We start from the raw sequence: 27868 nt of genomic DNA, 5'->3' as shown, positions 1-27868 counted from the left end.
AGTAACATGAGCTAAAAATTGACCTCCTGGGGGCCGGAGAGATAGCACAGTGGTAAGGCATTTGCCTTGCATGAAGAAGGACGGTTCAAATCCCAGCATTCTATATGGTCCCCTGAGTCTGCTGGGGGGCGATTTCTGAGCGCTGCTGGGTGTGACCAAAAATAAAAAAATGACCTCTTGGGGCAAGAGTGATAGCATAGCAGTAAGGTGTTTGCCTTGCAGATGACCAATACAGGATAGATCCTGGTTCGAATCCCGACATCCCATATGGTCTCCCGAGCCTGCCAGGAGTGACTACTGATTGCAGAGCCAGGAGCAACCCCTGAGCGCCTCTGGGTGTGACCCAAAAAAAAAAAAATGACCTTCTGGCAAACATTTGCTTAAATATATGCATTTCCCCCATGAGAACTTTTAGAGAGGTTTTTCTTGCGTATCTTTTGAAAAATCAAGAAAGGAACCAGAAATCAAACAAAATGCAGGAAAGCAAAAGAAATTGCATCTAGTGAGAAAGAATCCCACCTTCCTTTCCTTCATAGTCCATGGATGATACAGATACATAACACTTAAAAAGCCCCTATCAAGCAAACCATGGCCTTCCAAGCCTGTTGACTTGAAGGAACTAGGCCATGCACTCCCAATTAACATACCATTGATACTGAGAGTGGCAGACCAATGAGAATATGGAGCAGAGCACACTCACTGGCTCACAGATGATAATGTTCAAGGAGCACAATACAAGGAATACTTTTCTCCTGGGCGGAGGGAGCAAGAGAAATTACAACAAGGAGATATTTGACTTGCACAAAGTTGACCCAGATTGTATTCCTGGCACCCCATTTGGTCCCTGAGTACTGTCAGGCATAATTCCAGAGTGCAGAGTCAGGAGTAACTTCTGAGCATTGTCAGGTGTGTCACAAATACCAAAACAAGACAAAATCCAAAAAAAAAACAACCCACTTTTCCCAAACATATTTGGCAGCACATTAGGGAGAAACATGCTACGCGTTGAAATAAAGAAATACACAAAATATTGGCACAGTAGCATGGCCTCTGTTTAGGGCTCTCCCTCGCATCACTGGAAGAAATCGTGGCACACATTTAAGAGCAAAGACAAAACAAACAGCATCCTTCAAGTCGGAAAAAGGATTCCTCCTTTCAAGTCAAATGTGAGTTACCCACGGGGGTAAGATGAATGTATTCTGAGCACTTCTGAGGAGTTTATAAATACGAGAAGAAAACTTCTTCAATAAATACATGGCTCAGTCTTTGCTGGTGACCTCTAGGCTCTGCTGTTGTTGGGCTGGGCCCAGTCTACTTCTTGACAGGCCTATGGCTCAGGCCAGGGTCCAGTACCAGAGCAGGGGACTCGTCCTCCATCACAGGATGTTAATCAATAGGTTTCCTCATAGTCTGACTCCTATAGAGGGAAGAACAGTAATTCAGGTATCAAACTCCACCGAAGCACAGTCCTCAGAATCAGGGCGCCTGTGGGCTACCTCTGCTATGAAACCTTTGGGTTCTCTTATTCTTGTCTTTTTCCTTTGTTTTTCTTTAATTTTATTTTTCCTTTTCTGGTGCCAAGGATGAGACCCAGGGCCTCTAGGTTTGGCACAAGCCTCACCTAGGGAGAGTTTCCAATACTCCCAGCCCCAAAACTTTATCACATCTCATCCCACCATCCTTCCAAGCTTTTTCTAGGCAGCATTAAGTACGGCATATCTGATTCATAAGGCTACATATTTGGTTCATTTAAAAAAATATTCTGTAACTGTCTGTAACCCCAACTTAAAGGAGTGTTATGTTCCTTCCAGGTCTGGGAAAATAAAAGTTTTCCAGGGATAGGAAGAAGGCGAGTGGTATGATGGCAGGCAATTTGGTTGGTTCTGTTCAGAACTACTTCCTAAAAGCCTTCTGTCAGTTCTAGTTCCTCAATAACTAACTATTGGACTGGCTAGTACCTGAAGTTGGGATCATAAACATAACAGTTTATGTTCCCCAAAGGGGTTGATCTCAAGAGCCTTCCCAGCAAACTTTCCCATATTGTCTTGTAATACTTGTCTATAAGAGGAAGAGAAAATGGAGAACATGACCAGGAGTAGCCAATGGCCCCTGGTCAATGGTCAGTGGTTAAGTGCTGAACTTGGTCAGCAGTAAAAAGAGAGGTCAAGGCTAAACCCTGCAATCACAATGAGGCTCAGGCTAGATGACAGGGTGCTTCTGAGCTGTTCCACAGGCACATGAGCAGATCTGTGCTTCTCCGAGGGTATAGGGACAAGTCAAGTGACTAACTTAGAAATTTCAACCAAGATTTATACCTTTCCACAAGGGTGCCTCTAACTGACAAGGGAACAAGTCACCTGAAAAGTATTATCACTCTTTTTTCTGGGTTAAAAATAAAAACAGGCCCAGCAGAAAAGCTCAACTTTGGACTTCTAGGTCGATGTGTTCTCGTCACCCTCTGGCGTGTGGGCACCTCATCTCTTGGGACTTTCTATCATAGCCAACAGAGATGACCCGGCAACTTCCTTCTCGAACTAAGGCCACCACACGAGACCTGTGAAAGCTTTAGCAGAGCTCATAGACTCAAATCCTTCTGGGGAAGGTACTGTGCTTTGACCTGATTGCAGCAGCCTGTGAAGGCAGACCAAGGGCCAGGCGGCCAGAGTACAGGACAGAGCCAGTGCACCAGCTTACCAGGCAATCAGCACAGCGGACACACAGCCGGGCCATGCAGTCATGCTCCTCCTCCTGATCAGTGCTGTTGGGAGAAGACAAAGAGGCCATGAGCTCCTGCCTCAGACAGCAATACAGCTATGCCTGGTGCAGGGCTCGCTCAGGCCTGGCTCAGCCCTTACAGAATGTGGCCTCATCTCTAAAAGGCAGCCCCCACTTCCTGCAGCTGAAAGTTGGTGGAGAGGAGACCAGACAAAATAAACATGTGGGCTGGAGGCTACAGGCTGGAGCACAGGATCTGAATGCAAGAGGCCTGAATTGAATGCCTGGCACCACACAGTGAGACAGGAGTAGCCCCTGAGCACCATCAGGTGTGGCCTCCAAATGAACATTACAATTCAATGCGAAGTGTGTCATTTGGGCTCAGAAAGACTCTTAGGATGTGCTCTAGAGATTCAGGGCCTAACCAGTGATTCCAACCCACCAGCTTAGTGTCTCAATGCCAATACCTGCCCCTCCCCAGAAGTGCTCAGGAGCCTCCAGGACTGCACAAGGTGATGCTTGAGGTCTATATAGTGCTGGGTCTTGAATGTGGGTCCGATACATGCTAGATACTCTAACCACTGTGATATCTCCTATCCTCAGTCATGAATTTTTTGGTTATTTAGTGGGGGGTGGGCCACACCTAGCTCTACACTAAGGAATCTCTTCTGGCAGGCTCAGAAACCAACCGGGGGGCTGGGGTCTAACCTCAGCCAGCTGCGAGCAAGGCAGCTGCTGTGCCATCACTTAGTCCCTTAATGAGCATATTAACAACTAGAGAGTCAGACTGCAGGAACAGCACAAGACACAGGGACCCTGCTTCTGGAGACTCAGGGCATCCAGGGGGAAAGAAGTTGGCAGCTGGGCTGGGAGAGTAAGGAAGGAGGAGAAGTGCAGAGCAAACAAAGGAGGAAGGGATGGAAATCCAGGTAAGAGCATGTGGGGGAAGGAGGACCAGAATGAGAATTTTTGTCTAGTCAAGAAAGTGAATTAAAAAAAAAAAAAAGTGAATTCAAAGCAGTGGAAAGCAGATGGAAGGTTATGAAATGGCCAGAATCAATGTTTCCAGGGCAGGCAAGAGAAGGAAGCCTGGTATGACTATGCCTAGAAAAAGACATTTGGGTATTTTTTTTTGTTTTGGTTTTTGGGTCACACACAGCGGTGCTCAGGGGTTACTCCTGGCTGTCTGCTCAGAAATAGCTCCTGGCAGGCTCGGGGGACCATATGGGACACCGGGATTTGAACCAACCACCTTTGGTCCTGGATCGGCTGCTTGCAAGGCAAACGCCGCTGTGCTATCTCTCGGGCGCCATTTGGGTATTTTTTATGAAAATTTCTTTATCCTGGTGTGGGGAAGGCAGATTTCTTATAAAGAGCCCTCTCTTTTCCCTGAAATAAAAATACATGGGCACACTTAAACACCCACCTACACAGACAAAAGAGTCCTGAGACCCCTAAATTCAGTCCCTGGTAGGGCCCGGGAGAAGCTGAGGCACATTATTTGTGGATGGGAGCCCAGGTCCTCCGTTGCTACCTGGGAGACTGTGGAAATCAACAGAATTTTTGGTTGCCTTCTTTTCATATTTTAAATGTAGTATGTTCTTATGGAAAATACCGGCTCATGCCTGCTCAGTGGCAAAATCATGTCTGCCAATTGTTGCTGATAACCACAGTCCAATGAGTTGTGTGGCAGAGGCCAGTATCTGTTATTTGGTTCCCTCCAAGATTCTTAAGTCTCCTCGGTGTGGGGCGGGAGACTTAGTACAGCAGGTAGAGCATTTGACTTGCATACAACTGACCCAAGTTTGGTCCTAGCTTCCCATATAATCCCCCACGCCTGCCAGGAGTGATGTCTGAGCCCAGAGCCAGGAGTAACCCCTAAGCACTGCCAGGTGTGGCCCAAAAACAAAAAAAAAAGTCTATTTGATGAGGAATTTTCTGTTGGAAGACTTCAGCTCAGTGCCAAGTCAGGAAAATGGGAACATAACTGATTTTGGGATCTGGAGAGAGAGTAGAGCAAGACTGACCCAAGTTTGATTCACAGCACAGTATATGTGCTCCCAAGCACCTCCAGGTGTGATCCCAAAACACAGCCATCAATAAGCCCTGAGTACCACAAAGTGTGGCCCCAAAGTAAAACAAATAACTAAATGGCTGATTTGTTTACATTTCTTACAAATTTTAAAGGATGATGTGGCCAGAGGGATACACAAAGGGTAGGAGTTTGTCCTGCACATGGCCAATCTAACTAAGTTCAATCTCCAGTATCCCCTATGTCCCCTGAGCATACCAAAAGTCAGCCCTGAGCTCATTTGTGTGTCACACCCCACCACCCCAAAAAATAAAGTTAAAGGGCCAGAGAGATAGCATGGAGGTAGGATGTTTGCCTTGCATGCAGAAGATCGGTAGTTCAAATCCCGGCATCCCATATGGTTCTCCGAGCCTGCCAGGAGCAAATTCTGAGCATAGAGCCAGGAGTAACTCCTGAGCGCTGCCGGATGTGATCCAAGAACCAAAACCAAAAGAAAAAAATTTTAAAAATTTTAAATCAAGAGGCCGGAGTGGTGGCGCAAGCAGTAAAGCGTCTGCCTTGTGTGCGCTAGCCTAGGATGGACCGCAGTTCGATCCCCTGGTGTCCCATATGGTCCCCCAAGCCAGGAGCGATTTCTAAGCACATAGCCAGGAGTAACCCCTGAGCATCACCAGGTGTGGCCAGAAAAAAAAAATTTTTTTTTAATCAAGAAATGAGCTATGTGGGGCCGGAGAGATAGCACGGCGATAAGGCATTTGCCTTGCATGTGGAAGGTCGCTGGTTCAAATCCCAGCATCCCGTATGGTCCCCAGAGCCTGCTGGGGGCGATTTCTGAGTGTAGAGCCAAGAATAACCCCTGAGCATTGCCAAGTGTGACCCAAAAACCAAAACAAAACAAAACAAAACAAAAAAAAGAAATGAGCTATGCACCATAGAACTTTTATTCAGAACCATGGTTTTGTGAGACCCAATTTCCATTGCGGAGACTTAGGCCCTACGAATGGCCACTCTAGCTCTCCCCAAGTCAGTTAGAACAAGTACACGTTCTGTTGTCTTCCAGGCTCCTGAGCAGGACCAGGCTCCCCACAGGACTTGCACTAGCAGAACTGAGCTGGACATGGATGATGTTTCTGGGATTCTCACCCAAGGGTGAGGGGGTTGGAATCCCTACTCAGGGCTTCGGCTGGACTTACTCATCTGACACCTCAATAGAAGACTTCTTATAGCTGGATTTGCTCCTCTTCTTGAGCCCCGCAGACTTGCGTGCCATCCTCACCAGAAGCAGGATGACCACCAGTGCCGAGGGAATGAAGACGAGAATGGAAAGAAGCGCCACAGAGGAGAGCATGGTACCAAAACCTAGGGAGGACAGAGGGGCTGAGCGGCAAATCCAGCCCTTCAGGACCCAAAAGGGAGATTTATGCTGTGAACACAAATGCTAAGGGGGAGAGGATATTTTTTTTTTTTTTTTTTTTTTTTTTTTTTGTTTTTTGGGCCACACCCGGTAACGCTCAGGGGTTACTCCTGGCTATGCGCTCAGAAGTTGCTCCTGGCTTGGGGGACCATATGGGACACCGGGGGATCGAACCGCGGTCCGTCCAAGGCTAGCGCAGGCAAGGCAGGCACCTTACCTTTAGCGCCACCGCCCGGCCCCGGGAGAGGATATTTCATGCCAATAAATTCCTTTAAAAAATAATAAGACACCTTTTTTTCAAAGTTGTTCATAATAGTTTTGGGGCATACACCACCAATCCCACCACCAATGTGAACTTCCGTAAAATCTTTTCAGTTTGAAAAAGAAAACAAAGAGGGGCCGGAGAAACAGCGCAGCAGGTAGCGCGTTTGCCTTGCAGTCCAAGTTCAATCCCCAGCATCCCAGATAGTCTTCTGAACTTGCCAGGAGTAATTTCTAAGCACAGAACCAGGAGTAATCCCTGAGCACCATTGGGCATGGCCCCCAATAAACAAACAAACAAACAAACAAAAATAATAGTACAATTGCAATAGTACAATAGGTAGCGTGCTTGCCTTGCATGCAGCTGACCTGGGTTCGACCCCAGCATTCCATATGGTCCCCTGAGCATCACTAGGAATGATCCCTGAGTACAGAGCCAGAAACAGCCAGGAACAGCCAAGAACAGCCAGCTGTGCTGGATGTGCCCTACTGCTCCCCCCTCCCCCCCCCAAAAAAAAAAAACAGAACAAAGGAATAAATTTAGTGCAGAAAGGTAGAAAGTACATCCAAGTACTGAGATAGATAAAAATGCAGTCAAAGGGCCAAAGAGCTCCGTGGGCTCTCCAAATATGGTTCATACATGAGGTGGGTTCCCTCCAAGCATCACACATCTTTACCCCAGTACTTCTAGGAGTAACCCATAACTCCAAGCCAGAAGTCCCTGAGCATGGGATGAGTGACCTCCCAGACTCCCACTCAATAAAAGTAACGATAATCCCACATATTGCTGTCGGCCCATTCAGTCTTCTTTCCAGCAAGCCTGAGTGTTAGTGTTAAGAAGATGATAGGGTGTTTGTTTTAAACACAGCCAACCTGGGTTGGATCCGTGGCACCCATTATGGTCCTCTGAACAACATTAGGCGTGATCTATGAGCAATGCCAGGTTTGTCCCAAAAAAAAAGAAAATAGGGACCGGAGAGATAGAATGGAGGTAAGGCGTTTGCCTTTCATGCAGAAAGACGGTGGTTCGAATCCCGGCATCCCATATGGTCCCCCAGGAAGGAAGGAAGGAAGGAAGGAGGGAGGGAGGGAGGGGGAGGGGGAGGGGGGAGGGGAGGGAGGGAGGGAGGGGGAGGGGAAGGGAGGGAGGGAGGGAGAGAGGAAGGGAGGGAGGGAGGAAGAGAGGGAGGGAGGGAGGGGGAGGGAGGGGGGGAGGGGAGGGAGGGAGGGGGAGGGAGGGGAGGGAGGGAGGGGGAGGGAGGGGAGGGGGAGGGAAGGGAGGAGGGAGGGAGGGAGGGAAGGGGGAGGAGGAAGGAAGGAAGGAAGGAAGGAAGGAAGGAAGGAAGGAAGGAAGGAAAGGAAAGAAAGAAAGAAGACAGAAAGAAAGAAAGAAAGAAAGAAAGAAAGAAAGAAGAAGGAAGGAAGGAAGAAAGAAAGAAAGAAAGAAAGAAAGAAAGAAAGAAAGAAAGAAAGAAAGAAAGAAAGAAAGAAAGAAAGAAAGAAAGAAAGAAAGAAAGAAAGAAAGAGGTAAGAAAACATGAAGATGGGGTAGGACAGGGTGGAAGGGAAGAGAAGGGTTAGGGGAGGAGAGGGAAGGGTTAGGGGAGGGTAAGGTGAAGGTGAAGGGTTAGAGGAGGGAAAGGGAAAGTGGAAGGGTCAGGGGAGGAAAGGGTCAGAGGAGGGAAGGGTCAGGAAGGGCAGGGCAGGGACACTTGACAGATGGCATAGCATTGCTAAGGAACGAGGACACAGCCTGGTTCAAATCCAGCTCAGGATGGCTGCAGCCACTCTGTTACCAAGGAGCATAGCCTCAGCCTGAGCTCCCGTCTTACACCCAAAGGAAGCTGCTCTTGGCCACATGAAAGGCCCAGGGTGCCTTCGCTACTGGGGAGGGACCCTTTCAAGACACAGGCAAGAACACCAGTCTCCTACAGTGGGGGTGAGGGGGTGAGTTAAAGGAGTTCTGAAGTGAAACTTAAAACCAAGAAGAAAAATACAAGGGAGAAGGAGAAACCTGGGTGATATTTCAAAAATAAAACCTTCAGTGTGTGAACAGATTCCAGAAGCATCCTACTAGACTGCATAGGATAACAGAGGGACTGGGATTAGTGGCTTCCAATGCTGGTGATGGGGGCTGGGTTAATGACCAGTCAGTCTCCCCAGAAAGCACCCCAGCAGGGGCATTCAGCATATTGACAGGCAGGTAGGGCAAGCTTACCCCGTTCCGTGATGGTCAGCTCTGTCATTGGAATATTATGGTGCACATCTGGGGGGTTCTTGACCGCGCAGCTGAACGTGCCGTTGTCCTTGAGGGTCGGACTACGGATGCTTATGGATGCATCCCCTTTGTACACATCTCCGGCCCAGGAAATCCTATCCCGAAATGTGCCTGCTGTGGTCGGGTACTGGAAAGACTGATAATGGAAAATCTGAGAAAGCAACACCAGGAGGACAGAGTTAACGCAGCCAGCACAGTAATGAGGCAAAACTAAGCAGACCGGAAATAAAGCACAAAGGTCTAAGGGGGCTCCTGGCTTGGGCAAGTTTGAGTTTCGGTTGTCTTCAGTTTGTTGACCCATAGCTGGTAGGGCTTGGGGGACCATACGGTGTTCGGGATGAAACTCCAGGCTATCATATTCCAAGTACTCTAGTTCACGGAGCCATCTCCCTAGCCCAAATCCCCCCTCCCAAAAAAAAAACCCAACAAGTTCTTCATTTCTTTTTTTGCCTTTTTTTTTTTTTTTTTTTTTTTTTTTGCTTTTGGACCACACCGTGTGTGCTCAGGGGTTACTGGTTACTCCTGGTTCTGTGCTGAGAAATCGGCCCTAGAAGGCTCAGGGGATCATTTGGGATGCCAGGATTCAAACTGGGATCCATCCTGTCCTGTGCTGGTCGCATGCAAGACAAACACCCTATCACTGTGCTATCTCTCCAGCCCCATTCATTTCTATTCTATAGGTAAAATGAATACAGTGAATACAGTTTCTCAGGGGTTAAGGCACTCTCTTTACAAGTGGTTATTCCTGCTAAAAGGCTAGAATGCAAAGGACACCCCTATTTCCCCCCAGCCTCTGGTGCACAAGTCTCTAGCCCAGATATCAAGGGTGCCAAAGTGAAGATTCTAGTTCTACAGCAGCTTCTCATCTTTGCCAAGCTCTTGTTTGCTGGCAGAGAGAAGATTTCCACACATTCCTACATCAGGCCTCACACCACCACCAAACCACATGGGCAGGGGAAACTATGCTAAGTGCCTGGAAAGGACAACCAAGAAGTTCAGTAAGTTCCTCAAAGGCCTCTGAGAGTGAGCAAGAGAGGCCACTGTCTACTCCCCAGCTCACTGTGAGGGGAGAACATAACCAAGCCTCTCTCGAGGTAGCCATCTGCAATGACCAAAATCAAATACACACAAAGTACTCAAGGAACGTGTGCTGAAGATCAATGAACAATGAAAAGGAGAGTACCTCCTACACGAGTAATCCTAACTGCAATACGGTGCCTTTTGCTCTGTCTCCTTCACCTCTTCTCTCCTCCTGGCTATTTCTCTACCCCTTTTCCACCATGCAAACTTAGTGACTTCCTCCTTTTTTGTTTACTTGTGAATCTCAGGTCCTCTACCACTAAATTGCCTAATTTGAACAACATCCGAGCAAGGATGCTGAATCATATGCTGGCAATTTTGCTAGAGCCAGGAGTAACCCCTGAGCACCGACGGGTGTGACCCAAAAAAACATCATAAAACAGTATAAAGGCACAGTGTTATGCAAAAGGACTGAGTGGGACCCCTCATAAGCAGGGTCCTGCTCTTGCAGAGGTCAGTGTAGAGGAAATGACAGATCGTTCACTGCAGTACCTGTGCTGAGAGCACAAAAAGGGAGGGAAAGAAGACCAACCACAGATTAGCAACATCAATACAGAAAAGGTCTCAAAAAGTCAGTAACGGGAGCTTGACAGCACAGTGGGTAGGGCATTTGCCTTGCACACAGCTGACCCAGGCTTGATCCCTAGCATCCATATGGTCCCCCAAGCCTACTGGGAGAGATTTCTGAGTGCAGAGTCAGGAGTAACCCTGAGTACCACCAGCTGTGGCCTAAAAACAACAACAACAACAACAACAATAAAAAGTCCTTACGATTGAACTGGAAGGCATCAGGTTAGGCCAAGTCAGTCAAAGGGGAAAGGATAAATGTCAGATCTCATCTATGGCAGATAAAGAAATAAGACAAAGTAATAGACAATGTCATATGACAAACTCTTGAGCTTGGACTATTAAACTGAGGTTACCAAAAATGAAGTAAAGAGGAAACCAGAGTGATCATGCAGCTCATCCAGATTCAATTCTCAACATCCATATGGTTCCCCAAGCTTGTCAGGTGTGAAGTCTGAGCACAGAGCCAGGAATAACCCCTGAGTACTACTAGGCAGGGCCTCAAATAAAACACACAAGAAAACTGAGGTGACCAAGCAGTAAAGGAGTAAAAAGAGGGGTGGTACAAGTTAAGAAATGAGCTAGAGGTAACATAAGAACAGTGTCCAGTGGTGACTTTGGACATCAAAACCATGAATGCAAACACTCCTATCATCATGTTTCCTAAACTACAATAAAAATCAACCGGGGGGTGGGTGGAGAGATAGCATGGAGGTAAGGCGTTTGCCTCGCATGCAGAAGGATGGTGGTTCAAATCCTGGCATCCCATATGGTCCCCCGAGCCTGCCAGAAGCAATTTCTGAGCAGAGAGCCAGGAGTAATCCCTGAGTGCTGCCGGGTGTGACCCCAAAAAGCCAAAAAAAAAAAAAAATCAACCATGGGGTTTGAGAGAGAAGCAGGTTGGAGCACATGCTTTGCACAAGAGAAATGAGTTCAAACACCAGCACCTCATGGTTCCCCCAACCACCACCAGAATGGAACCACGGGCACTGCCAAATATAGCCCCCCCCCAAAAAAAAAACAAAAATAAATACATAAAAATGCCTATTGATCAGAGAGATAGCACAGCGGCATTTGCCTTGCAAGCAGCTGATCCAGGACCAAAGGTGGTTGGTTCGAATCCCGGTGTCCCATATGGTCCCCCGTGCCTGCCAGGAGCTATTTCTGAACAGACAGCCAGGAGTAACCCCTGAGCACCGCCGGGTGTGGCCCAAAAACAAAAACAAAAAAAAAATGCCTATTGACAAGACAAAGTCAACTGTGTCTCTTCAAAATAAATTCAAGTGCAGGTTCCAAAGTGCAGGTTCCAGGTTAAATGTGTGAAACTCAGGGGCAGAGAGAAAAAAGACAAACAATCACAAATACAAACCAAAAAGATAAATGTATGAAACTCAAAGACTCGTTGGATAGAATCTGCCCCATAACTGTGCCACTGTGTTCTGGAACCTTAAAGGTCCTGCATCCTTAGTAAGGTGTCTGTCCCGTCTCTGCCCGGCAAACATGAGAACAACTGTTGGTGTTTTCAGTTTCTAACCCAGGAAAGTACAACTGCCTGCCCTGTCCTACTTTGAGTCAAATGAGGCCAGTTTCTCGGCCACCACAAACAGAGTAAACTATTCTAAGTCTCTAGTAAATGGATACGGAATAGCCTGGCTTCCTCTGAGGTAGCTGCCAGGCCAACTCCAGCTGGTGGCATTTGCAAACGGCTCCTAAAACGTGTTCAAAGCTCATACATTTAAATCACAGAGAACGATTTTTGAAGTGAAGCAAAACAGAAAAGCTGATTGAAACAGCTACCAAGAACACCATCTCTCACACAAAGCCTTGAAATTTTGGGTTTCTGGTTTTTGTTTTATGAGCCATGCTGGTGGTGCTCAGGGGACTATAGCATGCAGGAGCGACTTCTGAGCACAGAGCCAGGAGTAACCCCTGAGCACTGCTAGGTGTGACCCAAAAACCAATAAATAAATAAAATAAACAAAAACAAACAAGAAAAATAAATCCTGATTCCATGAGTCAAAGAGACACCACAGAGGGTTAAGGCACTGGCTTTGCTTACAGCCAACACTGGATCAATCCCTGGCACCACATATAGTCCTAATTACCACCAGGAATAGCCCTCGAATGCTGCAAGTTGTGACACCAATCACATTTGAAAAACAAATGAAAATTCTGGTGGAAGCATCAAGAGAAAGAAATTCTGGGGTCAGAGCAATAGCACAGTGGTAGTGCGTTTGCCTTGCATGCAGCCCACCCGGGGCCGGACCTAGGTTCAATCCCTGGCATCCCATATGGTCTCCCAAGTCTCTCAGGAGTGGTTCCTGAGTGCAGAGCCAGGAATAACCTGAGTGCCATCGGGTGTGGCCCAAAAACCAAAAAGACAAAAAGAGAGAAAGAAATCCTTTCCATTAAGGGCTGGAGCAATAGTGTAGCAGTAGGGCATTTTCCTTGCAAGTGGATGACCCAGGAAGGACCTGGGTTCAATCCTCAGCATCCCATATGGTCCCCCCAAGCCAGGAGCACATAGCCAGGAGTAACCCTGAGCATCACCTGATGTGGCCCAAAAACAAACAAACAAACAAACAAACAAACAAAAATGATTCTTTCCATCAAGTGCTCAGGAGTGCTAAAGGCTTCGATCATGCAAGTGTTGGGATCAAACCTGGATTACCCAACTACTAAACATGAGCTCAGTAAATTAAGCTACTTCTCTGGCTCTGATAAAGGATTTTTTAACAGCATTGCAATCTCTGCAGACATGTACAGAGATTTGAACAGTGACTTGGATTTTACTGGTGTGACTATAAAGTCTACTCTTTCTGATAAGGCCATCTGTCACCCTAAGGAGGAACCATTTCCTGTAAACCATTCCACTATAAATCAGTGTGGTAGAGATAAGCCTGTGAGATAAGCCTGTGCCACACAAACAGATCCACTGACATAACCTCCTCACAGGGCAGAGAGCATGCAGTTGGGAGACAGAGACTGTCTATAGCTGAGACCAAAAGGACTTGTCTGCCCAACGGTCCTGTAGGGAACCTTCTCCAAACTAGTGCATCTCAGCACACAGCTGGGAAACCACACAGAAAGAAACAGCAAAAGGGAAACAAAATCAAACTGCATTTCCCAATAGATTATTTGCAGATTTGTTTTATTTTGATTTTTTTTGGCCACACCCAGTGGTATTTAGTGGTACCCAGTGGTACTTCTGCACTCAAGGATCACTTCTGGTAGTGCTCAGGGTATATATGAGATGCTGGGACTAAACCTCGGTTAGCCACATGTAAGACAAGAGCCCTCCCCATGGTACTATCTCTCCAGCCTCTATTTGCAGAATCCTTAAAACAGACAGAAACCCAGGACTGGAGAGAAGACATGTGTTTGCTTTACACCCTGGGCACCATATGGTATCCCAAGAACCATTCTGTGCAGTGCTAAAGACCACCCCACAAGCACCACCAGGGTGACCCAGGTCATCCCTAGCACCACATCCTCAGGTCCTTGCACTGAACCACTGGTCTAGTTGGCTGATAATCAATGTTATCAAGCCTCCCAAGAACTGCTAAGGGAGTTAACAACACACACCCTAAAACACAATAATAATAATAATAATAAAAGAGGAAGAGAAAACCCTATATCAATCAGATTTGATCTCCTCAGATCTCCTCAGATCCAGCACTGGGTTGTGGACTGGCAGTGGAAAACCTCTGCCCACCATGACCCAAAAAAGGAGAAACTTGTCTTTTGCTTCTTACATATATAAATGCATATTCTCGTCAAAGATGAGAAGCGGTGACTGCAACTTGGAATAAAATGCTTTCAGAGAAACAGGGAATGTCAGTAGTAGAGCTACTACCCTCCAAAAAAGTTACCATGAAAGCATAAATTTGAGGAACAGAGCAATTGTACAGCTGAAATGGCATTTGCCTTGCATACGGCAGACCTGGCATCCTATATGATCCCCTGAGCACAGCCAGGAGTACCCCCTGAGCATCATGAGCATCATGACAGATGGCCCCCCTTCAAAAAACAATGTTTTCAACTGAAGACATAGTTCAAAGGATTGAATGCAGATTCTGCATTCAGGGCCAGGTCTGAATTCCAGGCACTGCATGGTCCCTCAAGTACCAACAGGCGCTTAGCAGCTGGCATGTATACCTTAAACACACAAATCCTAAGTTTGCACTCCAACACTGCATGGCCCCTGATGGTCCCCAATTTCCAGGGCAATACCACTGGGCCCAAACACTGAATTGCCAAGAGAGGTAACCAGATGTCAGAGCACCAGTAGGGGGAGGGAGACTCCATCACCAACCCCCACCCTTACCCTCCCTGCCCATCCCCCCAAAATAAAAGTTTACACTTGCTGATTCTGTTCGACTGCTGCTGGGTGGACGGTATGTCCAGTCTATGGTGAGCTTGTCACTGACAGACGCTGTTGACTTGAAGGTGCATCGCAGCTTGATCTTTTCTCCCACGTAACCCCGGACGTGGGCATCCACTTTGATCTCCAAGGAAAGGGCCACGTGAGCACCTAATCAGAGCAAGCCAGACACTGACGAGGGAGGCACTGGCAATGGGCAATGCAACATGAGCTTAGAATAACCCATAGGCACTGCTGACTATTTTTTTAGGTCTCATGTCCCACAGTCCCTGCAAGGCCCAGATGGCAAGGAATGGGCTGTGAATTAATCGCAAGGTGTCCTACGGCTACTCAGCAGTAGTAACTCAAGGCTAAGTCAAGATTTAAATCCTAGAGGCCAGAGCAATAGAACAGCAGGGAGGATGTTTGCCTTGCCACCCAGTTCAATCCCCAGCACCCTATATGGTCCCTTAAGCCCAACAGGTCTGATGCCTAAGTACAGAGCCTGGAGTAAATCAGGTATGGTCCAACAGCACAACAAATTAAAAAGAAAAAAAGAAAAAGAAAAAGTAAGATTTGTGGCCAGAGTGACAGCATAACAAAAGAGCATTTGCCTTTCACATGGTGGACCTAGGATGGACCCGGGTTGGATCCCTGGCTTCCCGTATGGTCCCCAAGCCTTCCAAGAGCGACTTCTGAGCACAGAGCCAGGAGTAACCCCTGAGCACCACTGATGTGGTCCAACCCCCCCCCCCCGCCCAAATTTAGGAGTTGGAGCAATAGCACAGCGGCTGGGGCATTTGCCTTGTGCACAGCCGCATCAGATTCAATTCTCAGCAACCCAAAAATCCTCTTATCCTGCCAGGAATGATTTCTGAGTGTAGAGCCAACAATAGTAACCCTGAGTGCCGCTACCAGGTGTGACCCAAAAACAAAACAAAAAGATTCAGAACCTGGGCACACTAGTGAGTTCCCAAATACACGCTTGTGATCCAATTAAGAATAAATAAGTGAGGGGCCGATGAGATGGTGCTAGAGGTAAGGTGTCTGCCTTGCAAGTGCTAGCCAAGGAAGGACTGCGCTTTGATCCCCCGGCATCCCATATGGTCCCCCCAAGCCAGGGGCAATTTCTGAGTGCTTAGCCAGGAGTAACCCCTGAGCATCAAATGGGTGTGGCCCAAACCCCCCCCCAAAAAAAGAATAAATAAGTGAGTAGGGGCCAGAGAGATAGCATGGAGGTAGGGCATGCCTTGCATGCAGAAGGATGGTGGTTCAAATCCCGGCATCCCATATGGTCCTCTGAGCCTGCCAGGAGCAATTTCTGAGCGCAGGGCCAGTAGTAACCCCTGAGCACTGCCAGGTGAGGCCCAAACCCCACCCCACCCCTAATAAAAAGAATAAATAAGTGGGGGGTGCAAAATGATAGCACAGAAGGGAGAGCATTTGCTTTGCATGCAGCCAACTTTGGTTCGACCTCCAGCATCCCATATGATCCCCTGAGCCTGCCGGGAGTAATTTCTGAACATAGAACCAGGAGTAAGTCCTGAGCACCTCCAGTGTGACCCAAAAACAAAACACAAAAGCAACAATAAAAACAAGACAAACAAATGGATCCACACCCATCAGAGTAAAGGCAAATCCCTTGCCCAGCAGTTCCGGGGTCTTGGGCAAGACCTCTGAGCCTTTGTCCAAGCCCTTTCCTTCCTATGCCCTCTCCCATCCCAACACTGATCCCCCAGTCTTGAGCTGTGAAGCCCCCTCCCATTTATGCTATGTTCACCTGTGGCTTTCTTGGAATATTCCAGAGGCTCCACCACTGACACAGTATAAGAATGCTACCCTAAAGGACATCTTAGGCAGAGCACAGCCAGGACCTGTAGATGTTTTTGTCTCAGTCATCAGTGAAATGACCAAAGTAACAAGACCGAAGCCTTTCTCCCAAGGTTATTATAAAACTGTCCCCAAGGTTCTATTCAGTTTTGTTTGTTTTTGTTACTTTCTTAAGGCTGGCAAGTGAGGGGCCAGAAAGATAGCAGAGTGGGTGAAGGGGTTTCTTTTGCCTATAGTTGAACAGGGTTCAATCCCTGACACTCCATATGACCCCCTACCAGGGGTCTCAAACTCAATTTACCTGGGGGCCGCAGGAGGCAAAGTCGGGGTGATCCTTGAGTGCAAAGTGAGTAATAAGCCTTGAACATTGGGGGGTGTGACCCAAACAACTAAAACAAAACAAAACAAAAAAATGTACAAAATGTTGTACGGAGGGTGAGTTTGAGACCCCTGCCTAAACCCTTCTAGAAGGGATTTCTGAGCACAGAGCTAGGAGTAAACCCTGAGTACCTCCAGGTGTGGCCCAACCCCACCCTCCATATACACACAAACTGAGTACATGAATCACAAGTCCATGAAAAGCAAATCATGGAGAATACTATTAAATAATAATGTCTAATAATAATACTAAAATGTCAAAATAAGAGCTTTTTAAAACTCTTGGGCTGGAGAGATAGTATAGTCGGTAAGACATTTGCCTTGCATGCAGCTGACCTGGGTTCAATTCCCACATCCTATATGGTACCTCAGAGTGATTTCTGAGTGCAGAGTCTGTATTAATCCCTGAGCACTACCTAGTATGCCTTCCCCACCCCAATATAAGTGCTCTAGAGACTGTGGGGGGGGGGTGGTTAGGGCCACACCACCCAATAGTTCTCAGGCATTACCCCTAGCTCTGTGCTCAGAAATCACTCCTGTCAGACTCAAGGGACCACATGGAAATATGGGATGCCAGGGATCAAACCCAGGTCAACCGTACGCCCTACCTGCTGTACTATTGCTCCGGTCCATCTAGAGACTTTTCTTTCACAAACCACTTTATCCATCCGCTCCGGTCCATCTAGAGACTTTTCTTTCACAAACCACTTTATCCATCCAACTCCAGCCCTCCTCACCTCCCCTAAATTTCTGATCCTTTCTTCAGATCAGTTCCCCTGCCTTCTGAGAACAGTGAGCAAAAACAAAGTGTCCACAGAGAAATCTGCTCAGGGAAATAAGTCAGAGGTTCAAAAGTCAGAGCACAAAAGCGGAAAGCCAACATCCCCCCATGGGCCAAGGCAGCCAGAGCTAGGGCTACAAAGGGGACAAGCAAACCCACACACCATCCAGGAAGATGGCAACCTCAGACTCATCACTCATGTTTTCCTTTCCATGACTGTGTCACAGATGTCCCACCCTGGTGAAGATGACAATGTCACACAAGAACCCCAGAGAGAAGCCAGCCAGTGCCCGGCTCTGCCTCCCAGTTCTGCCCACGCACTCACCTTTCTCCCCACACATACACACAGTGTGTGTGAGTCAGTTGTCTTTGAATTATTGACTTGCTCCCCTCTGGACAATCTAGTCTGTTCACATTCCTCTGTTAAGGAGGAGACGGGACAGGGCTCACCAAGCTGGCAGGAATCTGACCCACCCCAAATGACAGGTGACTTCTGACTCGGCCAGGTACTCTCGCTGACCCGGCCCCATTCAGCCCTGCCTTCTCCTGCTCTACACCCCTACCATGCCTCCACACTCCTCCCAACCCTCTCTCCTCATCCACTGTCCCCACTCAGCTCTGGAAGCTGGGGTGGCACAGGTCATGGGCATTGTCCCAGGCCTGTTCCTGTGCCCTCAAACGCAAATGGAGTCAAGAGATTTGGGGATACAGGCTCGAAACTAAACAGATCTGGATCTGAGTTCTTGTCCCACCACTTCCTAGCTGTGAGGCCTTAATTTCAGTTCCCCAACCAGCCCCAGCTTCCATTTTCTCACTTGATCAAGAGAAAGAGTAACAAACCTACTTCCTCGGATCACCGTGAGAATGTATAAAACTGAGTAAGATCCAACAAAAATGCTTACCTAGCAGCCCAGTCACTTTCCAAAAACGTCACCTAGTACTATACTAACCAAGGCCACAAATATTCAGACCGTGTCCGAAGGTCTGCTTGGCTACAGAGCATGAAATGTAAAGAGGGACAACCTAATCTGAAACTTGCACCCTTCAGCCCCCAACCCATCCAGTCTCCAACACCAGCCCAGAAGTTCTCCATCTATCCTGTCTTGGAAGGTACCTACCAAATCAACCTGAGATGTTCCCCCATATGATCTTCTGATCTTTTTTTCTTTCTTTTTTTTTTTTTTTGGTTTTTGGGCCACACCCGTTTGACGCTCAGGGGTTACTCCTGGCTATGAGCTCAGAAATCGCCCCTGGCTTGGGGAGACCATATGGGACGCTGGGGGATCGAACCGCGGTCCGTCCTACGCTAGAGCTTGTAAGGCAGACACCTTACCTCTAGCGCCACCTTCCCGGCCCCTCTTCTGATCTTTTGATCTGAGCTCAAACATCTCTCCTTGAGGTGCCTGTTCCAAATTCCTAAAAGTGCCCCATATTCCCTGAACATGTGACCCTGGGAGCTACTAAAGTTTGGGTCCCATTGGCTCCCTCAATCCATCCAGGTGATTTCCTCCATGGAGGCACCACACAGGCAAAACTCAGAGAGAGGCCTGAGTTTCCTCCAACCTTATCTCTCCTCCTCTGTGCAAAAGCCCTTTCACACAAGCCTCCTCTTTATTTTGTGAGAGAACTTGACTCAAAACTGTCTTATCATTTGATTTCTAGAAAATTAAGTACTTTGTATGGTTCTGGTTCTATTTTCACACAGATCTGATAATTCACACAAACTGGTGGCCCTAAACATTTTACAGTTAAGCTCAGGAGCATTTTTGTATTCTGATCTTTTCAATTTTTTTACTCGTGGTGTTCATACAAATCTGCTTGAAGATAGGCTTTAGCCTAAAACTTTCTGACTTAAAAAAATCACCTTATTAGGGCCAGAGTGGTGACGCAAGAGGTAGGATGTTTGTCTTGCACGTGCTAACCTAGGACAGACCGAGGTTCATTCCCCCAGTGTCCCATATGGTCCCCAAAGCCAGGAGCGATTTCTGAACGCATAGCCAGGAGTAACCCCTGAGCATCACTGAATGTGGTCCCCCCCAAAAAATATCACCTTATCAAGGAAATTCTTCTATTAACTAATTTATTCTTTTCTTTAAAATTACATTATAAAATAATAAATTATCTTTATTCTATGATTACTATGAATAGCTATTACTATGAAAAAACAATTATTTGATGTTTAATTGTTAACAAAAAAGGAATGTCCCTATATCTACATCCTCTTAAGTCTCATACTTGGCAAGGAAAATTTTTCATCCAATATTGGAAAATACTAGTAAAATTATAGATACTATATTGGTGATAGATACTATATTGGTTGGAGGTGATGTTACAGAGCCAAGGCATTTGCCTTGCATACACCAATCTGAGTTCTATTCCCAGCACCATATGTGGTGTGCGTCAAGAGCTGCTAGGAGTAGCAGGAGTACTAGGAGTACTAGGAGTATTCTACTGAGTACAGAGCAAGGACTAATCCCTAAATACAATGTGGCCTAATCCCCCTTACTCCCAAAAATATTTTAGGTACTATGAGAGTACTATTCGAGAGTATAAAATATTCCAGATACTGGCAATGGTGATATTTTATAAATGTAACTATTTGTTAAAGCAGGTTAAATTGTACACTTAAAGTGGTCTATCTTTTCTCAGAAGGGAATGAATAGAAAAGGTCTTGGGATATTAATGCAAAGAAGGCAGTCTGGTAGGAAATGTGGTTTTCAGATGATCTAAGCATGAAACTATACACTTAGCAGTACTGTAAATGAGAGTACCTCAATATAAATGTATATATTGTATATAAACTATCCTGCAATAAAGTTAAATTTTGGAAGTGTGGGTTTGGGCCAATTCTTAATAGGGCTTGAGGCTTACTCCTAATTCTACGGGCAGGGCCATGTAATTCTAAAATCAGTCAGGACCTTTACTTATATCGACATCTTGCAGTTAACCTCAGTTCCTAAAAGCTATTGATTATTTGTCCTTTTTAAGAAATAAAGACTTTAAGTTTTTAATCTTAAAAAAAAAAAAAAAAAAAAAAAAAGAACCGTCTTATGCCCTTTGTGCTCCTTTACCTCTGCAAGGAAGATGTCCCTGCTATGTTGGAGATAGCCCACTCCCCTCTTTGTTTTCCTCAACCTCTCCCCTGCAGGAGAAGCTTGTGCACCACAGAAGCCACAGCACAGCACAATCTGGACTGCACTACCATTTCACAGGTCTTAAAAGGGCCAAATCCAAGGGATAAGAAGTTCCTGGGCTTTTTCTTATCCTTATTGTTCTGGTTCTTTCCTCAGGGGCTGCCTAGCCTGGCCTATACCAAGCTGCTCATGACCAAACCCCTCACTCCTTCCTTCCTGCTTCTAGCCCCTATTTATGAAGCACCTGCTGGATACCACCCTCTGGATGTGGCATTCAATAAGGGCAAAATAAACTGACTCCCCGTCACCGAGTTTCAAGCACAGCGGAAGTCAAGCAACCATGTGTCATTTACCAATTCTGGTAAATCCGAAGTAGGAAAGACATAAGAGGGTGGTGGTGGGAACTGCAGCTGGCCTGAGTGGGGAGAGGCCACTTCCCTGAATAAGTCACTTCTGAGGGGTGCTAGGGAGGCGTGAAAGTGGGAACTGGAGAGCACCCCAAGGGTAACAGTCACAAGGAAGCTCAAAAGCCTGAAGCACGTACTCTGTATGCAGGAGATCCAGAGCCAATTCCTAGTACCATACAGCCCCCTGCACCTCTGAGTATAGCCCTGGTAGCCTTTAAGCACTGTGTGTTGTGGCTTTGGTGGCCTTGTATTGCCATGCTGAAACAAGCAACATATCACCAGGCCAGAACACCACACTCTCAGGCATGCACATCCAAGTCAAGTATCACTGGGATTAGTCTTGAGCAGAGTTTAGGAGACCCTTTCCTCCCAAAAAAGACAAGTGACATGTCATATGTATTTAGGGATCAGCCAGCTCTGGCTCTGGGTCAAATCTAGCACAGAACATCTTTTCACAAATAAAGTTTTATTAGGACACAGCCGTATCCATCCATTTATTTACTGTTGATGGCTGCTTTTGTGCTACTCCAGCAGAGACTACATGGCCCACAAAGTGAAACATTTTTATTTTATGACCCTTTACAAAAATGTGCCTGCCCTGGTTTAGAGCAGAGATCAAGGGTCTAGGTTATAGAGTGTGAATCAGAATCTCATTAGCCTCTCTCCAAGCAACTTCACACTGTCTGTGGTATACACACTCCCCTACCTGTCTTTCTAAAGGTGCTCCTTTTCTACCCCTCCCTAAATATTGATGTTCGCCTCAGGTTCCACCCTAAACCCATGAGTGTTCATTCAATACACTGTCCATTTTAATAATTTAATAACCACTAATAGGTGACTGCTTCTACAACCTGCATAGCTGGCTATCTTCGCTCTGAGCATCCCAATTTACTGAACAGACTTGCTCACACCTCCCCACTGTGATATCTCAAAATGAATGTTGTAGACTTGGGTTTGCTGCCTGCCCACCTCACTTCCTGTTAATTCCTTTCCCAACAAGAGCCAGATTATCTGAAAAGCCAACTTTTCCCACATAACAAGTGAACTAGGTAGAAGAAAATGCTCAATGTTCAGGCAGAAACTAGAAGCTGAGATTTTGAAAAGAGGAAACCCACTTGTAAAAGGGACTTTTCCCAAGACCAAGGAATGGCAAATGTGCCCTGCCTGGGGCATCCCTAGCCTGAAGGGATCAGAGAGAATATATCTTATCATAGTTGACCACAAAACTAAGACAGGGAGGGAGCAGGAAAAAATAGTCTGAGTCTTCTATGCCTGCCCTCATTGCCCTTCAGTGTCTCCCATTGGCCAAGCTTAATTCGAAACTAGAGGAAGGAGGCCTGAGCCAGGGGTGGGGTAGGAACCAAGAACAAAGCAGGAAAGAGAGAACAGGAGAGAGTGCTAGATAGACAAATCAAGAATAACTAGCAAGTAAACCAGCACTTGGAATGAGATGGAGATGAGTAAAACTGATCATGACATCCAGAGGTGTTCAAGTGACAAAAACAAACAATAATTCCAAAGCACCCCCTACCCCCAAGCAGGGGTTGAGGGTTCCTGTCCCACAAATGATGCCTCCTTGACTTATTTCAAGCTAAAAGGGAAGCCTCTGAATACTGAAAAGGGTATCTGGAGCATCCTTATGAGCTGGCCCCACCACACCCTTCTCATCTTAGAGATTAGTGTGGGGAAACATACTCAAAGCAGTTGCAAGAAACTTGTCTGTGAACTCATTTCATCCTTCCTCTCTATGTTGGGAAAATTTTCCACTTCCTATCTGGAAACTTATTCTGCTTTGGAAATAAACTACAGCCACAACTCCAGGAGGTCATTTCTGGATCCTTGTGATCAATAAGAGGCACCACTTCTTGCCCCTGTGGCTTCTAATGTGTCTCTCATTTAGTGTCAGATTCTACAGTTATCTATTACTCGTCTGTATGTGCCCATAGATCAAAGCCTAGTGCCCTGTTGAAGCTCAGAAAGTTATTCAATGGAATGAAACCAACAACTTCCTTACCATCAAACCTTGTTGGAAGTACTAAAAGGGCACGTTTCAATACCTTACTGAGATAATTTTGGTTAATAAATTATGATCAGCACATCATCACCAAAGTTATCTACTCCAACTTCTTTAATGTATATATTTGACTTCCATACTCAAGAGCATAGTTTTGCCACCACTGATAAAAAAAAAAGTTAACAATGACTAAAGTCAATGACTCAATTCAAAACACAGAATTAGTGAGTCTTTAATGTATAGCTTCAGACAAGAAAAATACATGTATGAACTGAATTAAACTGTATTTCAGACATCAAATGGTTCTCTTTGGAAGACAATAGAAAAAGATTGGGATGTACATTAGGAAGGCTTTGAAGCTCCTGTAATGTTCTGGATCTTATTTGAGGTCCTGGTTGGCCTGATGTGTAGCTTCTGCAACCTCACTGACCTGTAGGTATGTACTTTTCTCTAAGTAGAGCATACTGAAATCATAAGTGCTTTTAAAACATTTACGCTGGGCCCGGAGAGATAGCACAGCGGTGTTTGCCTTGCAAGCCGATCCAGGACCTAAGGTGGTTGGTTCGAATCCCGGTGTCCCATATGGTCCCCCGTGCCTGCCAGGAGCTATTTCTGAGCCAGGAGTAACCCCTGAGCACTGCCGGGTGTGCCCCCCCCCAAAAAAAAAGAACATTTAAGCTATCTCCCTGATCCATCAAGTTCCAATTTCATACACCCGCTTTTCCAAAATAAAAAGCTGTTCACCTTTGACTCAGAAAATGGCATACTTAAATGGGCCAGAAAAATAATGTAAGAAATATAACTGCATGATCCCCAAGCACTGCCCAAGGAGCAGCCCTATGCACTGGGGCTTAGTGATCAAATAACAAGCCAACACCAAAAAAGTATGTTACCTCGAAGATGGCTCAAAGGGCTGCAGTGCAATTTCTACATGCTGGAGTCCACCAAGATCAATACCCAGCACCAAAGAGTGCACCCAAACACCAAAGGGAGGGATCCCCTACCACCAGGTTGGGGAAAGCTCTTGACTATTGCACATGCCCTCCTCCAAATTAAGAATTCAAGGTTGCCCAATCTGTTTCTACATATTGAAATAAATAATATACTAGAATCATATTTATGACTTAAGGATAATTTTTTAAAAGGATCAGACGGTTCCTTCTTGGAAGTTGAAAAGGCAAACAGTGACACAAAACCAAGGCCCTCACCTAACAAGATTCAAAACAAGGACCTTGGCCCCCAAGAGGAGGAACCTTGAAAACAAGCTACTTGCCACAGGACACACTGTATTATGTCACTTATGTGAAATGTTCTGACTAGGTAAATCCGTAGCAATATAAAGCTGATTGTCACTTGCTAAGAGTAAGAAGAATGAGTGACTGTGAATGAATATAGGATTTCTCTCTGAGGTGATCAAAATACTCTAAGGGCTAAGGAGATGGTGCAAAGTGTTAAAATGCATTCTTTGCGTGTGGGAGCCCAGGTTCACTCTCTATTACCACATAGCTCTGAGCACTGAGCTAGGAGTAGCTCTTGAGTATAAATGGATGGAGCCAAAAAGAAAAAAGAAAAAACTTCTGAGCGTTGTAAATAATCATACACTCTATGAATATACTAAAACCATTAAATTGTAGACTTTAATAGGTAAAGTGTATGGCATGTGGTTATTACCTCAATAAAGCTTTTATTAGTATTGTAAAACAGTGTCCAAAAAAAGGGTGCCAGTCATAGGGCAGGCTAAGGGGGTAGAGGCAAACTGGGGACATTGGTGGATAGAAGGGAACACTGATGGAACTGTTAATGTTGGAACATTGTGGGGTTAGAGCAATAGCTCAGCAGATAGGGCATTTGCTTTGCATGTGGCTGACTAGCATCAACTCGGGTTTGATCCCTGACATCCCATATAGTCCCTTGAGCCTGCCAAGAGTGATTTCTGAGTGCAGAGCCAGGAGTGCCAACAGGTGTGGCCCAAAAACTAAAAAAAAAAATGTTGGAACATTGTATGCCTGAAACTCAATCACAAATGACTTTAAAGGGCCAGTGAGGTGGTGCTAGAGGTAAGGTGTCTGCCTTGCAAGCGCTAGCCAAGGAAGGACCGCAGTTCGATTCCCCAACGTCCCATATGGTTCCCCCAAGCCAGGGGTAATTTCTGAGCGCTTAAGCCAGGAGTAACCCCTGAGCATCAAATGGGTGTGGCCCAAAAAACCAAAAACAAAAACAAAAAAGAGAAAACAAATGACTTTAAAAAATCATAGTACCTCAATTAAAAAAAAAAGAGAACAAAACAAAAACAATAAAGGTCTTATTTTTTTTTTAAAGGGAATTGCTTAACTTGTTCAGGATAGAATACTTTCATTTGATTTCATGACTTATATGGATGTGTTTCAAATAATGTGGTATGGGAGCTGGTGTAATAGCACAGTGGTAGGGCATTTGTCTTGCACGTGGCCAACCCAGGACAGACCCAGGTTCAATCCCCACATTCCATATGGTCCCCAGAGCCTACCAGAAGTAATCCCAGAATGCCATCAGGTGTGGTCAAAAAAAAAAAAATGTGGTATGACATTAAGGTTATATTAAAAAAAAAAAAAAACACCACCATATCTAGTGTATGTCTTGCATGTATGAGACATTGGATTTGATTCTCCCCCACTCCCCAGATGAAAAAACTATCATTTGTAAAATGATTTTTCATGAAAACACAATTTGAACATTTCGTGTGTGTGAAAGAGAGAGAGAAAGACTATTCAGACTATTTGCGGAGGAAGTAGGTCAGACTATTATATTGCGAAAAGAATAAATTGAAAAACTGGATACTTGTGATGCCAAAGACAGCTAAGAGGGTTGAGGGTGTTGTGCTGGCATCATGAATATTAGTCATCAAATAAAGACACCCTGGCTTTACCTGTTGATATTTAAAACACCTCAAGTCTTTATGTGAAATCCCCTTTGAAAAAAATTCCCATTCTTCCCATTACAGGGCAATTCATTCTAATGCTAATTTGAACAGGGTTTCCCAGGAAGGCACATACATGCACAAACCTGCATACTTCAGTGTAAAAAAAAAAAAAAAGGCATACTTAAGTAAGAGTAATTAGATGAGACTAAAACGTATACAATTTGAAAATGGCATTAAACCAAAAAAAAATGCAGATTTTAAGAAATGGCCATGGTGAGGCTACAGAAACTTCTGGCCAACCCAGGACAGACCTGGGTTCAATCCCCAGCATTCCATATGGTCCCCAGAGCCTGCCAGAAATAATCCCAGGGAGAGTGCTGTTAGGTGTGCCCCCCCCAAAAAAAAATGTGGTATGACATTAAGATTATATATAAAAAATAATATGTGTATATATATATGTGTGTATATATATATATATATATCAGGACCTTCTGAATTAAAAATTTCTTAAAACACTTAAGTAGACGCTTCTTCCAGTGTGTCATGATTAGAATGAAGTCACAGCCCAGCTGAGTGAGTCAGGCCTTAGTTCCTAGGTCCTGCCATCACGTAGCAAAAATAAGAAATTCTCTACAGTCCTGATCTTCTTTCCCAAAGACAAAATTGAAAGATTGCATTGAAGTGACTGACCAGCAGGTTAAAATTATTCTTTCCGATTCAATGATTTTCAAAAATATATTTGCTACTGAACCTTTTCTTTCTTTTCTATCTCCTTAATTTTTTTTATTGTTTTTAATAACTTTGCCTTTGTTCTTCCTGAAACAAAGTATGTATGATCAATTGTGTCAACTATGTGATATATTTCTTTTAAATAAATTTTTAAAAGAAACATGTTTACTTTAAAACAAATGTCCTTACCTAATGAGTAAGGGGACAGGAGAGAGGTCCCAACTACATCATAGTCCTTTGCAGCAGCTATTTCCATCAATCAGAAAGCCAAACCCTTGGGTTTGGGGGCTCCTGCTCCTGGTGCCCCCACCAACCAAATCACAAACCACCCAGGGGAGGTAATTACAAGAACCCCATACCTCCCCACTTCCTTCCAATTAGTGGGGGGATAAGAGAGAGACCCCAACTATAGCAGAATCTATTGCAGCAGCTATTTCCATCAATCAGAAAGCCAAACCCTTTGGTTTGGGGGCTTCTGCTCCTGGTGCCTCCACCACCCAAATCACAACCTACCAGCACCCCCAAACCCACCCAGGGGAGGCAATTACAAGAACCCTATTCCTCCCCACTTCCTTCCTTCCTTCCTAGAAGCCTCCTGGGGGCTTTCCTTGAACCCCACACCCGGAACCGGAAAAGCCGCCTCCCTCCAGCGCCCCCCGACCGGAAGTGAGGCCTACCCAACAGGGACACTCACCCTGGCAGAACAACACAGCCAGCAGGGGAACGAGAGCGCAGCCACGAGCGCTGGCTGCTCCGCTCTGCTGCATCCCGGCCGCTTTCAGGTGCTCGCGCGCACACACCTTGTTTACAGGTCCCCGGGAGCCCCGCAGGTAAGACCGGAAGTGACGTCACCGGGAACCCGCCTGGAGACGCAACATGGCGCGCCTGGGTTGCCATGGCAATGGGGCCCAGGTCTGCACCACGCCTGGATTGCCTCACTGGGCTTTTACTTAGCAGGAGGTGTGATCTTATTGTCTTTGGCTTGG

The 27868-nt window shown here is 45.9% G+C and overlaps 2 protein-coding genes across 2 annotated transcripts in view; one reads left to right on the top strand and one right to left on the bottom strand.

The window, feature by feature from the left end:
- Nucleotides 1–27868, top strand: part of UBE4A (ubiquitination factor E4A) — a 626538-nt gene that overhangs the window by 470353 nt on the left and 128317 nt on the right. The gene's annotated exons all lie outside the window — the stretch shown is intronic.
- Nucleotides 953–27682, bottom strand: MPZL3 (myelin protein zero like 3). The gene is made up of 6 exons (XM_049778207.1): nt 27577–27682; nt 14715–14881; nt 8641–8851; nt 5941–6106; nt 2695–2758; nt 953–1417 (listed from the first exon to the last, which is right to left on the bottom strand). Exons 1-6 carry the CDS (start codon nt 27647–27649, stop codon nt 1391–1393), a joined length of 708 nt encoding a protein of 235 aa, XP_049634164.1. The 5' UTR covers nt 27650–27682; the 3' UTR covers nt 953–1390.

Source organism: Suncus etruscus, chromosome 8 (assembly GCF_024139225.1).
Source record: "Suncus etruscus isolate mSunEtr1 chromosome 8, mSunEtr1.pri.cur, whole genome shotgun sequence".
NCBI classification, from domain to species: domain Eukaryota; kingdom Metazoa; phylum Chordata; class Mammalia; order Eulipotyphla; family Soricidae; genus Suncus; species Suncus etruscus.
This window is presented reverse-complemented; position numbering and strand designations above follow the sequence as displayed.